Source organism: Nerophis lumbriciformis, linkage group LG38 (assembly GCF_033978685.3).
Source record: "Nerophis lumbriciformis linkage group LG38, RoL_Nlum_v2.1, whole genome shotgun sequence".
Classification (NCBI taxonomy): Eukaryota; Metazoa; Chordata; class Actinopteri; order Syngnathiformes; family Syngnathidae; genus Nerophis; species Nerophis lumbriciformis.
Window position 1 is genome coordinate 22692410 of NC_084585.2, and position 14583 is coordinate 22706992.

General features: G+C 38.3%; 1 protein-coding gene across 5 annotated transcripts in view; it reads left to right on the plus strand.

Moving 5' to 3' along the window:
• Positions 1 to 14583, plus strand: part of fancd2 (FA complementation group D2) — an 84243-nt gene that overhangs the window by 7831 nt on the left and 61829 nt on the right. For all 5 annotated transcript variants that reach the window (XM_061932630.2, XM_061932626.2, XM_061932629.2 and 2 more), the window contains exons 5-14: positions 2005 to 2111; positions 4304 to 4364; positions 4445 to 4497; positions 4569 to 4647; positions 4729 to 4853; positions 4926 to 5013; positions 9982 to 10086; positions 11597 to 11697; positions 11772 to 11883; positions 11976 to 12011. In XM_061932630.2, coding sequence (XP_061788614.2) covers positions 2005 to 2111; positions 4304 to 4364; positions 4445 to 4497; positions 4569 to 4647; positions 4729 to 4853; positions 4926 to 5013; positions 9982 to 10086; positions 11597 to 11697; positions 11772 to 11883; positions 11976 to 12011 — 867 coding nt within the window. The remainder of the gene's footprint in view (positions 1 to 2004; positions 2112 to 4303; positions 4365 to 4444; positions 4498 to 4568; positions 4648 to 4728; positions 4854 to 4925; positions 5014 to 9981; positions 10087 to 11596; positions 11698 to 11771; positions 11884 to 11975; positions 12012 to 14583) is intronic.

A 14583-nucleotide genomic window follows, 5' to 3' on the forward strand; every position in this document is an offset into this window, starting at 1 on the left:
TAGGTCAGAATGTATGACTATTGAATGTGGAATTCCACAAGGTTTGATTTTAGGACCCAAACTTTTTATTTTATATATAAATGATATTTGTGAGGTTTCGAAAAATTTACAGTACGTATTATTTGCAGAAGATACAAATGTACACTGTTCAGGAGATGACTTGAAAATCTTAGCCGATAATATTGAAGAGGAAATGGTTAAACTAAAATTGTGGTTTGATGTAAATAAATTATCTTTAAATTTGGAAATGACACAATTTATGGTATTCAGTAATAAAAGAAAGGTAGAAGTTAGTTTATCCATAAACAATGTGAAAATTGAGAAGGTGTCTGAAATCAGATTTCTTGGGGTCATCCTCGATGAAAAGTTGACATGGAAAGCTCATATATTGCATGTGAAAAATAAGGTATCTAAAAGCTTATTTATTTTGAACAAGGTTAATAACAGTTTCCCGTATGACACAGTGAGAATGTTATATTGCTCAATTATTCTACCTTATTTCAATTATTGTGCAGAAATATGGGGAAATACATATCACAGCAACATAATGCCTTTATGTCTTTTACAGAAAAGAGCAATTTGTATTATTTTTAAAGTAGGATATAGAGACCACACAAATCCACTCTTCATTAGGGCAGGATTATTAAAACTAAAAGACATTGTAGAATTGCATACTCTATTAGTGATGTTCAAAGCTAGAAATAAAGTTCTTCCGCAGGACTTACAAAAGTTATTTGTGTTCACGTCTGAAGATGAGAACCACAGAAGGCCGTATGATTTTAAACATCCAAGAGTGCGAACAAATTTGAAACAAAGGTGCTTGTCTGTTGTTTGTGTGAAAGCATAGAATTCTTTAAAGAAAAACTTAAAAAGTTGCAAGAATATTTTTGAATTTAAAAAGAGTTACAAAAAGAGACAACTGGAATTATATCAAACGGATTTTTGATTTTGATTGGACCTGTCATTGTGAAAATGCTTAAACGAAAATTAAAAAGTATGTTGGTGGAGGGAACAGTGATAAAGTCATCTAAATAATTTGTTTTAAAAAAGGGGGCAGATAAATATTACAATATTATTCTTCCATCTGCTCCTTTCTGATCGTGGAAATGTATAAGAAACAAAAAACAATGAAAGTGTGAACTGTGCATGGCTTGTATATATGCATTTTCATGAAAGGAATAAAACGAAATGATAATGATGAGGATGATCTTAAATATGATAAAATCTTCTCCCTGAACACCCAAAACGGCCCCCTTGATACCCTGCTAATATATTTAAATTACTCTTTTACCTCACTGGGATACCTAGTTCTGTCTCTCAAATTGATCATAATTTTGCCTTGCAGAGCAGAAAGTTTCTCCGAGATGTTATCAAGTTTGCGATTCATTTACAAAAACGTCAAAGTCTGAGTGCCCATAGCTCTACCCAGCTCATCCATCACGACGGGCAGCCTCAAGGCTCCTTGAAAGGCTACTATCATCTTCCGAATTTGTCGATAGACCAGAGAAATGCTCAATCCAAACACCAGATGGCCTGTTATCACAGTTCCAAATAAATAGATAAAGTATCTTCGATGTCATTGACGGAAAGAAATGCCAGGCACATGACCCTCCATTTCGCCTCGGACTCCCTCATGTAACCAGCAGCAACGTTCCATTAGGACTAGCAGGTTCTCCTTGTGCCTCTCGTCGAAAATATCTTGTCATTTTCGTTGAGAGACCAGTTTACCAATTTAATATTTTAGATTTCAGAGAACGTGCAAATGAAAGGCTCTTACAAAGTTAAGACAAGACGAGACAAGAGCAAAATTAGGAAAGATCAGGGTGAGAGAGGGTGAGCGTCCGCCTAAGTTGAGAGCCAGAAAAAGAAAATACATTATTAATGCAGTATTGTTTTTGTGATTATTGCAGGTCTTACCTAAAATCTGTTAACAAAAATATGTACACTTACTAATTTCCAATTTTTGAGAAAAACGATATTTAGTGTTTCAATGTCATTGCTCAGATTGTGCAGGAATTCATCAGTGGTTTGGAGTCTCATATTGAGGATGCTGACAGATTTAGGAATTGTCTCCTTCCGTGTGTTCCGACACTTCCCGAGGGAGACACCAGGTACAGAACAATCCAATATGGTTTATTTAGATTGTGTTAAAATGTACAGCACAATAGAGAAGAACATATGCACTCAAAGGGGAACTGCACTTTTTCTTTGAATTGTTCACAATCATTATGAAAGACATGACGACGGATGAATACTTTTTTAAAAGGCATTCTAACTTGCTAACAAAGGTAAATATAAGTCCGCCTACAATGGTGCCAATGGGAGGTCTATTCCACCCATAAAACCCAATAAATAACCATCCAAAAACCGCCGACAATACTCCATTTAAATTTCATGACTTCTCACAGACAAACTATTTATAGCACGAGCTTATGTGCCTATGTTGACATCGACTGATGAGCTGCTTCCTTGCCTCGGTGCTCGTGGAAGTTTATTCTAGATTATAAATCATGCCTCTCACCTAGATTGTAGATCAGTGGTTCTTAACCTGGGTTCGATCGAAGCCTAGGGGTTCGGTGAGTCGGCCTCAGGGGTTCGGTGGAGCCTCCATCCCGGAGGTCAAGCCACACCCAACTCATCGTGTACATAAAAACGTCTCCCTATCAGCATATCAGTCAAACTGATTTGCAGGTGTGTAATTTGTTGTGATCATGCACTGTGTTGGTTTTGTTCTTTGAACAAGGTGATGTTCATGCATGGTTCATTTTGTGCACCAGAAAATCATATAACTTTGTCTTGAATTTGAAAAAATATATTTTTTAATTTTTCACTAAAGAAGGGTTCGGTGAATGCGCATATGAAACTGCTGGGGTTCGGTACCTCCAACAAGGTTAAGAACCACTGTTGTAGATGGATGAGGACGTATTCTGACAAGTTGATAACACTTTGACAGTCAATTTAAACCCGTAAATGACGAGAATGACATAAAAAGACACTTTGTTCCACCCCCCTTTTCTTCGTGAGGGTTATGAGTCATTCTTCCTTTAAACAAAAATATAGCAATATTCTATCAGTCGGCATTCTAATGACAGAAGACATTGTACAGTAAGTAATGATGTATTATGTTTGTTGGCTCTTATAAAGTTTGCAGTTAGTAATAATCACTGATGTTGGAAACAAAGTAAAAGTCGTGATGCGTTTTTGAAATTAATGCGCTGCATAAGCTTAAAATTAGCAAAATACGTAAATATTAAATGTTATTCCAAATGTGCCTGTTACTACATTACATATATACTTACATCAGTATATAAAACCTTAATAGAGGTGTTTGGATGTTTTTAGGGCTTTATAGGCAGAATAGAGCGACTCCCATAGGCTCCATTGTAAGCAGACTTTTGATCTCCTGTACCGGTATTTATGAATTAGAATGCATAAAAAAGAAAAAAACATGTGTACTTGTCTTACATAAGGATTGTGAATGATAGGCAAATCTCCCCAAAAAGTGTAGTTCCCCTTTAAACAATTCAACAAGTCCAAAAAGAAGTAGGAAGAAGCCAAGTTTGTTTGATCCAACCCCTATACTTCTTCAACAGTTTGTTTTGTGCTTTGTGTACACGTTTATATTGTGATCCACATTTGTATATTGTTTTAGTTCCTTAATCAATTTCATAGTTCCACATACAGATAGAGGTGAAACTCCAAAAATGTAAATATTGTGCAACGGCTGATTTATTCCAGCAATTAGATTTACAAGGTGAAACTAATAAAAGACATAGGCTTAACATGCTACTCAATATATTTCAAGCATTCTTTTGATATCATTTTGATGATTATGAAAACCTGGGGATAGGTTAATTGGCAACACTAAATTGGCCCTTGTGTGTGAATGTGAGTGTGAATGTTGTCTGTCTATCTGTGTTGGCCCTGCGATGAGGTGGCGACTTGTCCAGGGTGTACCCCGCCTTCCGCCCGATTGTAGCTGAGATAGGCTCCAGCACCCCCTGAGACCCCGAAGGGAATAAGCGGTAGAAAATGGATGGATGGATGAAAACCTTAAATTAAAAATCTCAGAGCATTCGGAGTTTTAAAAAACTGTAAGCCAATATCAAAATTCTAAGAATTGCCATATCCCGCTTTGCATGTAATGACTTTATATCACATATTAGTTTCACATTTTAAGTTGAAGTGTTAACATTAATGGATTTTAGCACAAAATTCAATTTTTCTTAGTTTAACCTGTAAATTGTCATTTGCATTTGAACCCAAAATCATTTCTTTCATTGTTTGTTTGCTTGCCTTGTAGCTGTGTCAGCTCCTTTCATGAGAGCCTGCTACGCATGTTGTTGGGCATTGACATGCTGCAGGTCAGACTGGATGAATAAACAAAGGAAAGTCCACATTCCTCACCAATAATGCTAATTGTCTGCTTCTCTCCTTCACGTAGACTCTTATCATTAACACCTTGCTTGAGAAACTCCCTGAATATATGCTCAACAGGTTAGTGCTTCCTGTCAATTAACATTTCATTGGCCAAATTAATTTGAAATCTAACGTCTTGTGTGTCACAGCATTGATGATGCCGGGCTCAGTATTCCACGCATTATCATCAACCAGCTCAAATGGCTCGACAGAGTTGTTGATTGCAAGGTAGTCCTTTCCTAAAATGCCACCTGCCAATGCTAAACACTGTTTGTGTAATTTAGCGTCGTGCTGACATGTTTATCGCAGGAGCTGGCAGCCAAGCTCATGGAGCTGCTGTCGGTGGCACCAGTGGATGTCCAACGGGACATCATCACCAGTCTGCCAGAGATACTGGAAGACTCCTTGCACAATGATATAGCCCAATATCTCAAGTATGTCATTGCGGATTAGCAGTTGTGGCCTTATAATGACCAGTGTGTTTCTGAGAGTGCATGTCCTTGTAGTTCTTTACTGAAGGAGAACACTCAGTTGACAGTGGCCATCTTGGATGCCCTTTCAAGTCTGAACCTCAGCTCCTCTTTACTGACTGAGGTATTTATGCAAACTGTACTTTCTCAGTGAAATATTTCAATTAGTGTACAGAAGATAGTCTTGTGTCTGAGCTTTATTTTAAATTTTTTTTCATTTTGACATTAATACAGCCCCTGTCAAAAGTGATGTAATGAGCAGACTTGGAGGATGTTCATTCATTCAGCAGACAGACATAAAACTAAATTATACTCATTTCAAATGACAACTTTCTGGCTTGAAGAAAAACTAAAATAAATCAAGAATATACATTGTAGTTAGTAACAGTTTATTTTTTAGATCAAGTATAGCAGGGGTGCCCACACCTTTTCAGTAGGATAGCTACTTTTTAAATGACCAAGTCGAGGTGATCTACCGGTACCTTATATATATCTACCTTATATATCGTCATCATCATCATCGGCGGTCACTCGAAGCGAGTATGACAATCCTCCTGGTCACTCCCTTTATGGAAGATGCCTGTGTGTGACTTTGTTTAACGTGGGGAGACTGGTGCACAGACAGTCACCACACGATCCTTGACAGATCCGGGTCAGGGTCCAGTGGCATGGAGTCCAAGACTACTGGGACGACCATATATATATATGTGTGTGTGTGTGTGTGTGTGTGTGTGTGTGTGTGTGTGTGTGTGTGTGTGTGTGTATATATATATATATATATATATATATACACAGTATATATATATATATATATATATATATATATATATATATACACAATATATATATATTTATATATATGTATATATATATTAGGGATGTATCGGATCGGCCACCGATATTTGCAAAAAAATGCGTATCGGCAAAGCATGGGAAAATGTCGATCCAGATCCAGTTTAAAAAAAACTCCGGTCCGATTTAAATAATACATTCCACTTTTCTGCTGCATCCTAATTTCCGTTTCGCATTTTCCAGCACACACATCCACACGTCTGATTCTCACGCAGTTGCTTTTAGCAGCTGGCATTACACGACAGGCTCTTCTCACTCCTTCTTCTGTCTCCTTCTCACAGACAGCAAGCGCACCTTCTTACACACGTCACATACTGTCACAACACACGTCACGTCATACGTCACATGTATACGCCCTCTCCCAGCAGAGAGGTAGCAGCATGGCTAACGTTAGCTGTGGTGCTAGCGCAGCCGTGCGCGCCTGTGCAATGACTATGGCGTCACATTAGTGCCAAAAATCCGAGCGCATAAAAACTGTTATCGCGTGCTGATTCTCCACTTCGTGCGCGCGCGCGACACCCTTTTGCGCGCGCGCCGTCTCGGTCTGTGCGCTGTCATGTTTCGTTTTGGCACTTTGGGGGCGGGTATGCTTAGACGGCCCCTTCTTTCTGATTGGTCAGGGGAAAAATGCTCACAGCAAATCAGAAGCATAGCAGAGCGGGTCATCGTCAATATGTATCAAGATTTACGGAGGAATAAATGGACAAAAAAATGTCGTGCGCTGATGAAGGTTATTTCATACCACATAAACACAATACAGGGTAATACAAAATGTGACCCAAATAAATAATAAGACAGCAAACACCATAATCACATCTTTCAGCCAGAACTGGTCCACCAGCAATAACATCCAACCATAACATTATTTTATATTTTCACTTCTTCTTGAACATTTGTGTTCTAATTTATGGAATTTCTTTTGATTCAGCCATAAAAGTAATGAAATAATATTTGAATTTAGTTTTTAAAATGTTAAAAATAGCCTTTTAATAATGTATTCTGAAACAGTTTAAAATAATCAGAGAACTGACTAACACTGACCCTACACAACTATGTTGCACAATTAAGTCATTTTTTTTTAAAGCGAAAGAAGTAATTTCAACAGGTACAGCATCCTATGTCATATCTACATGTAATAAGATTTGTAACAAGGCAAACCGTTTGTAAATTGGTCGAAAATCGAGCAAGTTATGGTAATTTAATTAGTACATGTACCATTGACATCAATGTAATGATTGAGGCTCGCTGTCCGAGGTAAGATGGCTACAACGTTGCTACGCTGGAGAATTTTTGGTCATATGAAAAATGCTCAGAGCCAATCAGAAAGGAGGGGCCGTCTAAGAATACCCGCCCCCAAAGTGCCAAAAAGAAACATGACAGCGCGAGGAGAGATGCCAGGAGTACACAGAGAGCGCACAGACCGAGACGGCGCGCGCGCAGAAAAGCACCGCGCGCGCGCAAAAGGGTGTCGCGCGCGCGCGCGCACGAAGTGGACAATCAGCGCGCGATAACAGTTTTTATGCGCTTGGATTTTTGGCATTAATGTGACGCCATAAATTGCGCACTGCTCAAACGTCCTCTGCGCACGGCAAATCTATGCCACGCACAAAATCAAATAAAAAAATAAGCGCATAACAATTTTCGACACACAGACACGACAGAGAAAACAGTTTTCGTCATCATTGTTCAAATATTGTAACATCTGTCGAGACGCTATCTCCATTCGGTGCCACACGTCCACACCGTCAAAATGCCGAGGCAAACATTTCCAGATAAACACTGTATGAAAAAAATAGTGATTTTTTTAGTTGTGATTTCCTTCTCTGCATGAAAGTTTAAAAGTAGCATATATTAATGCAGTATGAAGAAGAATGTTTTAATGTAGACACATAGAATCATCATACTGCTGTGATTATATGCATCAAGTGTTCATTCAAGGCTAAGGCAAAATATGGAGATATATATCTTGTATTGCAATATGGCCTTACAACATCGCAATACTAAAAAAAGGCCATATCGCCCAGCCCTAGTTCAATGATACCATTTCTGTTTGTCATGTATAATTTTGTCTATTTTGTGTTTATCCTTGAATAAACAGGTCAGTTTCTTGTTACCAACCATTGTGTATTATTCAAACTCCCCTAATTCATCTGGCTAGTTGTTATCAAGAGTACTAAAACCCTTTTCAACATGATTCTGACAACTAAGTAGGCTAAATAACTTTAAACTTTAATACATGCTCGGATAGGCCAGTATCGGTCAGTATTGGTATCGGTCAGTATCGGTATCGGATCGGAAGTGCAAAAACAATATCGGTATCGGATCGGAAGTGCAAAAACCTGGATCGGGACATCCCTAATATACATATGTATATATAATTTCTATTTATTTATTTTACCGTTTTTGTTAACACGTTAAACGTGTACAAAATACATGCATGTTTAACGTATAGATTCCCTTCATTCATGCAGACAATAGTATAACCAGATTCTGATGACTTGCATTGATTGGAATCAGACAAGATTCACAGGAGTGCTGACAACTTCCACATTTTCGATTTTACATTGTGTAGGAGAAAAAAAGTCCTCCTTTCTGTCCAATACCACACTGAAGTGGTTGGTGTTGGCATCTTGTTTGTTTTTATACACTTTACAAGAAATACATTGACGGAAAACTCCGTGGCTTGCTAGCTTTCGGAGACTCTTATTTTGTTAGCGCAGGCAGGATGGAGCAGCACTTTTTTTGTGAAGACAGTAACTGTGCGATCAGTCTTTAGGCTTTTAACGGCATATACGGTTGATATAAAAACTGTTTCTTGCCTTCCTGACGTTCTTTTTTCCTTCACATTGAGCTCGCAGCAGCCAGCATCATTTCACAAGATCCTTGGGTGCCTTGAATGTCAATCAAGTGACGAAAGTGACGTCATAGTGAAGATTTATGATCGCTATTTTTAGGTCTATTTTTTCAATGAATGGCTGGCGGCCGACTGACACACCCTGTGCGATCGACTGGTAGCTCGCAATCAACGTAATGGGCAGCCCTGAAGTAGAGTGAAAACATTGTTTAATCATAAAAAACAAACACAAAAAACACTCAATCACACCACTATAGTGCTTTGTCGCACGACCACTGACTCAGGTAACAATTGACAAATAGTACTCTTCATCGGGATTTCTATTTGGTTGGTAGAGAGAGCTTGCCAGCAACTTGAGGGTTCCAGGTTTGATTCCCGCTTCCGCCATCCTAGTCACAGCTCTTGTGTCCTTGGGCAAGGCACTTTAGTGACTGGAAAAGTACATGTTTTTTTCAGGCAGTCATCTTCATAAATCTAATTAAAACGGCACCAAACAAAAGTTCCAGCATCTTCAACTTGCCAATGCAGATATAAAATACATCACTGAATATGACTTTCATCCAGTCACCCAAAGTCCACCATTGTTTTTTCTTAGCCCATTGGATCCTTGTTTTCTATGTTTAGCTGTTAATGATGGCTCTTGTTAAGCTTTCTTCTTTTCATACTTTAGGCGCTTTCTTACAGTTCGCTTACAGACAGTGACTCCACTTTCCGCCAATTTGTTCGTCACAAGTTTTCTGTTTTTTTATTTTGGGTCTTTCCGTAAACTTGCCTTTTACAACCTTCCCATGTTGTTTGTACTTGGTCCAGATTTTACACACAGCTGACTGTGAACAATCGACATTTTTTACAACAGTGTGTGATGATTTAACTTCTCGGAAGAAGTTTGAAAATCCTATCCTTTGTTTTAATTAACATATCTCCTGTTGGAGCCCTTAATCAAGTCAATCCACCTTGGTGCAATAGCTCTACAAAATGTGACCACTCCTTGTTTACTGCAGATTTCGTCTGATGCAAGTGTTGGCTTCGGAAATGATTAATTACAGGGTTATGCCGTAATTTTGTTACGAGTATTGAGTGATTCCATTTTTTTTAATATATTCTGCTTGATCTAAAAATTAAACTCACGGACTACCACAATTTATTTTCTTGTTTTGTGTCATGTCTGTTACCTGCTTTTTCCTACAATATTAAACAACTAAATGAACATCCTCCAGGAGTTGTAGCAGACGCAAGTGTTGCACAATGACATCGTTAAAGAATTGCTAAATTAACGACTCTAATGTTGCACTTATTGTGTGTTTCTGTATATGAGGTGTATGTGTGTTTGTGTTAAAATTCTCCCTCCAAGTGCATAAAGATGCGTATATGTGTATGTCATTTCAGGTTCGTGGAGCAGTTATGACCACCTTGGCTGCTGTGCAATTAGAAGACCTACCTGTGGTGGTCAAATTCATCCTGCATTCCGTCTCAGCCTCTGATGCATATGAGGTCAGGAATAGGGCCGTGAATCTCTGTATACCTCACGATAATGCTAATATATCAATATAGAGCTACTGCAATTATCAATATATCAAGGTGTTTATAAGGGGGAAACATACAACTTACATAATGCAATGTCCTTATCCAGATTTGTCACATCCACACCACAGTATAAAAGCATGTGAAATGTCCCCGAAAACATGATTTTAAACAATCATTTTCATGTCAAAATATTTATACTTCCGGGTTATTTTAATGAAATATCAAAAAAATAGGATCTAAACACAATTTGTTGAGCAATAGCCTCAGCTGCAGGTACTCGCCGATTCTCTTGCCGAAATGCCTCACTTGAATTGCAGGACAGGGGTGCAGAAACACGCTTGCTAGTTAGCATACTCAGCATCATCTTGCTAGCTTACTTGTCGTTGTTTCCTTTCCCTCTCCTCGCCACAACATTGACGCTTTTCTACTTTGCTGCTAATCATATTTGGATGATTACAATCCGAATACTGTTGGTTCCGAACCAGTTGTAGTTCTACAGCATTTATTACTAGCCAGCGAGAAGGTTATTTTGATGTGACAGATGTAAACAGAGGTCACAATACCGTAAAAATATTCTGAACAAAAATATAAACGCAACCCTTTCGTTTTTTCTCCCATTTTTCATGAGTTGAACTCCTAGATCTAAAACTTTTACTATGCACACACACACAATACCTATTCCTCCCAAATATAGTTCACAAATCTGTGTTAGTGAACACTTCTTCTTTGCCATCCAACCTCACAGGTGTGGTATATCATGATGTTGATGTGCAGTTTTGCTGCATTTGGGTCTGGGGGGGTCAGAAAAGCAGTCAGTACCTGGTGTGACCACCATTTGCCTCATGCAGTGCAACACATCTCCTTCGCATAGAGTTGATCACGTTGTAAGCCGTATTGCTCAAAGCGTAGGAAAAAAGTAGCAGCTTATAGTCCAGACAATACTGTAAAAATAATAGTGAAGTTAATTATATTTATATAGCACTTTTCCCTTGAGACTCAAAGCGCTTTACATAGTGAACCCCATTATCTACATCTTTAAGCTAAATTTAAACCAGTGTGGGTGGCACTGGGAGCAAGTGGGTAAAGTGCCTTGCCCAAGGACACAACGGTAGTGACTAGGATGGCAAAGTGGGGATCGAACCTGTAACCCCCAATAATAAAATAATAATAAATAAAATAACAAATAAAAGTGTGATTGCTTTAAAAGGTAGACACTTGATTTGCGTGTGTGAAAAAATGTTTTAGAGAATTACAATCTAAATTCTAAGCATGTTTTTCCCATTTTGTACAAATCTAGTTGTTAAATCTAAGGCATAAGGTCCATTTCCTGTTACAATTTTTGTATCTGGATAGTTTCACTGCTACCCTTCTGTGGTAGCATCACAAAAAGCACTTGTGGAAGTCATACTTCAGATAGACACAGAAGAATGTATGAGCTCCATGTTCTGCTCCGAGTATATACTGGTTTCTTGGACAGGTGGTGTGTAACCTCCGTAGGAAACTGGAACTGGAGCAGTGTGTTCTCCCTCCTGTGCTGCAAGAGTCGCAGAGCCGCTTCAAGAGCAAAGGAGCAGCCGTGTAAGCATGATGCAGCAAAACCCTCATTTGTCAGTTGATGCACTCTTGTCTAAAAAGTCGATTGTGTGCAACAGGTCCAAGTCAACTACAGTGGTCTGTGACAGCCAGGACATCGTTACGCTGATAGTGGATGCTATCAAGTCAGCAATGCGCTTCCAGAAGGCTCTATCTGAAGCCTGGCTAAAGGTGCACAATCGCTGTTATGCCGTCTGTCTTTTGTTGATTACTGCCTTCGTACAAAGCAGTTTTAATGATTTGTGTGTGCTCTGTCTTAACAGGCAATTGAGTCTGTTGAAGAGCTGGAGGACCACAAGGTGAGTCATATTCTCAGTTAAGAAAAGTAAATTCTGTATTTTGAAACGACAGACGAACAATAAAGATGATATTCTCATATTCAACGGGGAACTGCACTTCTTTGCCTATCGTTCACAATCATTATGAGAGACATGACGTAAATGCGATCAAAGGTCCGCTTACAATGGAGCCTACAGGAGCCGCTCTATTACCGCTATAAAGCCCTTAAAAAAACATCCAAACATCTCCATTGAGGCTTTACCTACATTATGTAAGTATATACAGTTGTGTTCAAAAGTTTACATACACTTGTAAAGAATATAATGTCATGGCTGTCTTGAGTTTCCAATAATTTCTACAACTCTTTATTTTTTTGTGATTGGGGCACATACTTGTTTTTCACAAAAAAACATTCATGAAGTTTGGTTATTTTGTGAATTTATTATGGATCTACTAAAAATGTGACCAAATCTACTAGGTCAAAAGTATACATACAGCAATGTTAATATTTGGTTACATGTCCGTGCTTTTGGTAGCCATCCACAAGCTTCTGGCAAGCTTCTGGTGGAATTTTTGACCACTCCTCTTGACAAAATTGGTGCAGTTCAGCTAAATTTGTTGGTTTTCTGACATGGACTTGTTTCTTCAGCATTGTCCATATGTGTCAATGGGGTTTAAGTCAGGACTTTGGGAAGGCCATTCTAAAACCTTAATTCTAGCCTGATTTAGCCATTCCTTTACCATTTTTGACGTGTGTTTTGGGTCATTGACACAACCTCTGGGTTGATGATTTTAGGTTGCCCTGAAGAATTTGGAGGTAATCCTCCTTTTTAATTGTCCCATTTACTCTCTGTAAAGCACCAGTTCCATTGGCAGCAAAACAGGCCCACAGCAAAATACCACCACCGCCACCATGCTTGACGGTAGGATCGGGGTTCCTAGGATTAAAGGCCTCACCTGTCCTCCTCCAAACATATTGCTCGGTATTGTGGCCAAACAGCTCAATTTTTGTATCGGACCACAGAACTTTCTTCCAGAAGGTCTTATCTTTGTCCATGTGATCAGCAGAAAACATTAGACACGCCTTAAGGTATCGCTTCTGGAGAAAGGGTTTCCTTCTGCATGGTAGTCTCTCAGTCCATGGCGATGCAAAACACGCTTGACTGTAGACACTGACACCTGTGTTCCAGCAGCTTCCAATTCATTGCAGACCTGCTTTTTGGTGGTTCTCGGTTGACTCTTGATTATCCTGACCAATTTTCTCTCAGCAGCAGGTGATAGATTGCGTTTTCTTCCTGATCGTGGCAGTGACAAAACTGTGCCATGCACTTTATACTTACGAACAATTGTCTGCACAGTTGCTCTTGAGACCTTAAGCTGCTTTGAAATGGCTTCAAGTGACTTTCCTGACTTGCTCAAGTCAATGATTCTTTTTTTCAGATCTGTGCTGAGTTCCTTTGACTTTCCCATTGTCGCCTTTGTAACCGAGTCTAATGACTGCATCACATGAGCCCTATTTAAATGGGCTCAGAGAAGTCAACAGGTGTCGTCAATCATAATCACTCACATGAAGTTAAGAGGTCATGCCATGAAGCTAAATTGATTTGATTGTAACTTTTCTACATCACCGAAATGGATAATGTATGTTGCTGTATGTATACTTTAGACCAGGGGTGCTCACACTTTTTCTGCAGGCGAGCTACTTTTCAATTGATCAAGTCGTGGGGATCTACCTCATTCATATATATAATTTATATTTACTTATTTATGAAATATATGTTTTTGTTAACAAGTTAAAGGTGTTTAATGATAATACAAGCATGTTTAACACATATAGTTAATATTGTTAATAAATTAAAGGTGTTTAATGATAATACAAGTATGTTTAATACATATAGTTAATATTGTTAACAAGTTAAAGGTGTTTAATGATAATACAAGCATGTATTATCATTAAACACCTTTCATAAGTTAAAGGTGTTTAAAGATAATGCAAGCATGTTTAACACATATAGTTAATATTGTTAACAAGTTAAAGATGTTTGATGATAATGCGTTAATAAATTAAAGGTGTTTAATGATAATACAAGAATGTTTAACACATATAGTTAATATTGTTAACAAGTTAAAGGTGTTTAAAGATAATACAAGCATGTTTAACACTTATAGTTAATATTGTTAATAAGTTAAAGGTGTTTAAAGATAATAAAAGCATGTTTAACACTTATAGTTAATATTGTTAACAACTTAAAGGTGGTTAAAGATAATACAAGCATGTTTCACACATATAGATTCCTTTCTTTCATGAAGACAAGAATATAAGTTGGTGTATTACCTGATTCTGATGACTTGCATTGATTGGAATCAGACAGTGGTGCTGATAACGTCCGCATTTTCGAATGGAGGAGAAAAAAAGTCCTCTTTTCTGTCCAATACCACATGAAAGTGGTTGGTTTTTGGCATCTTATTTATCCAGCTTCCGTACTCCTTTGTATACACTTTACAAGAAATACATTGTCGGCAAACTCCGTAGCTTGCTAGCTTGTGCACGCCAGCTTTCTGAGACTGTTATTTTGTTAGCGCAGGCAGGAT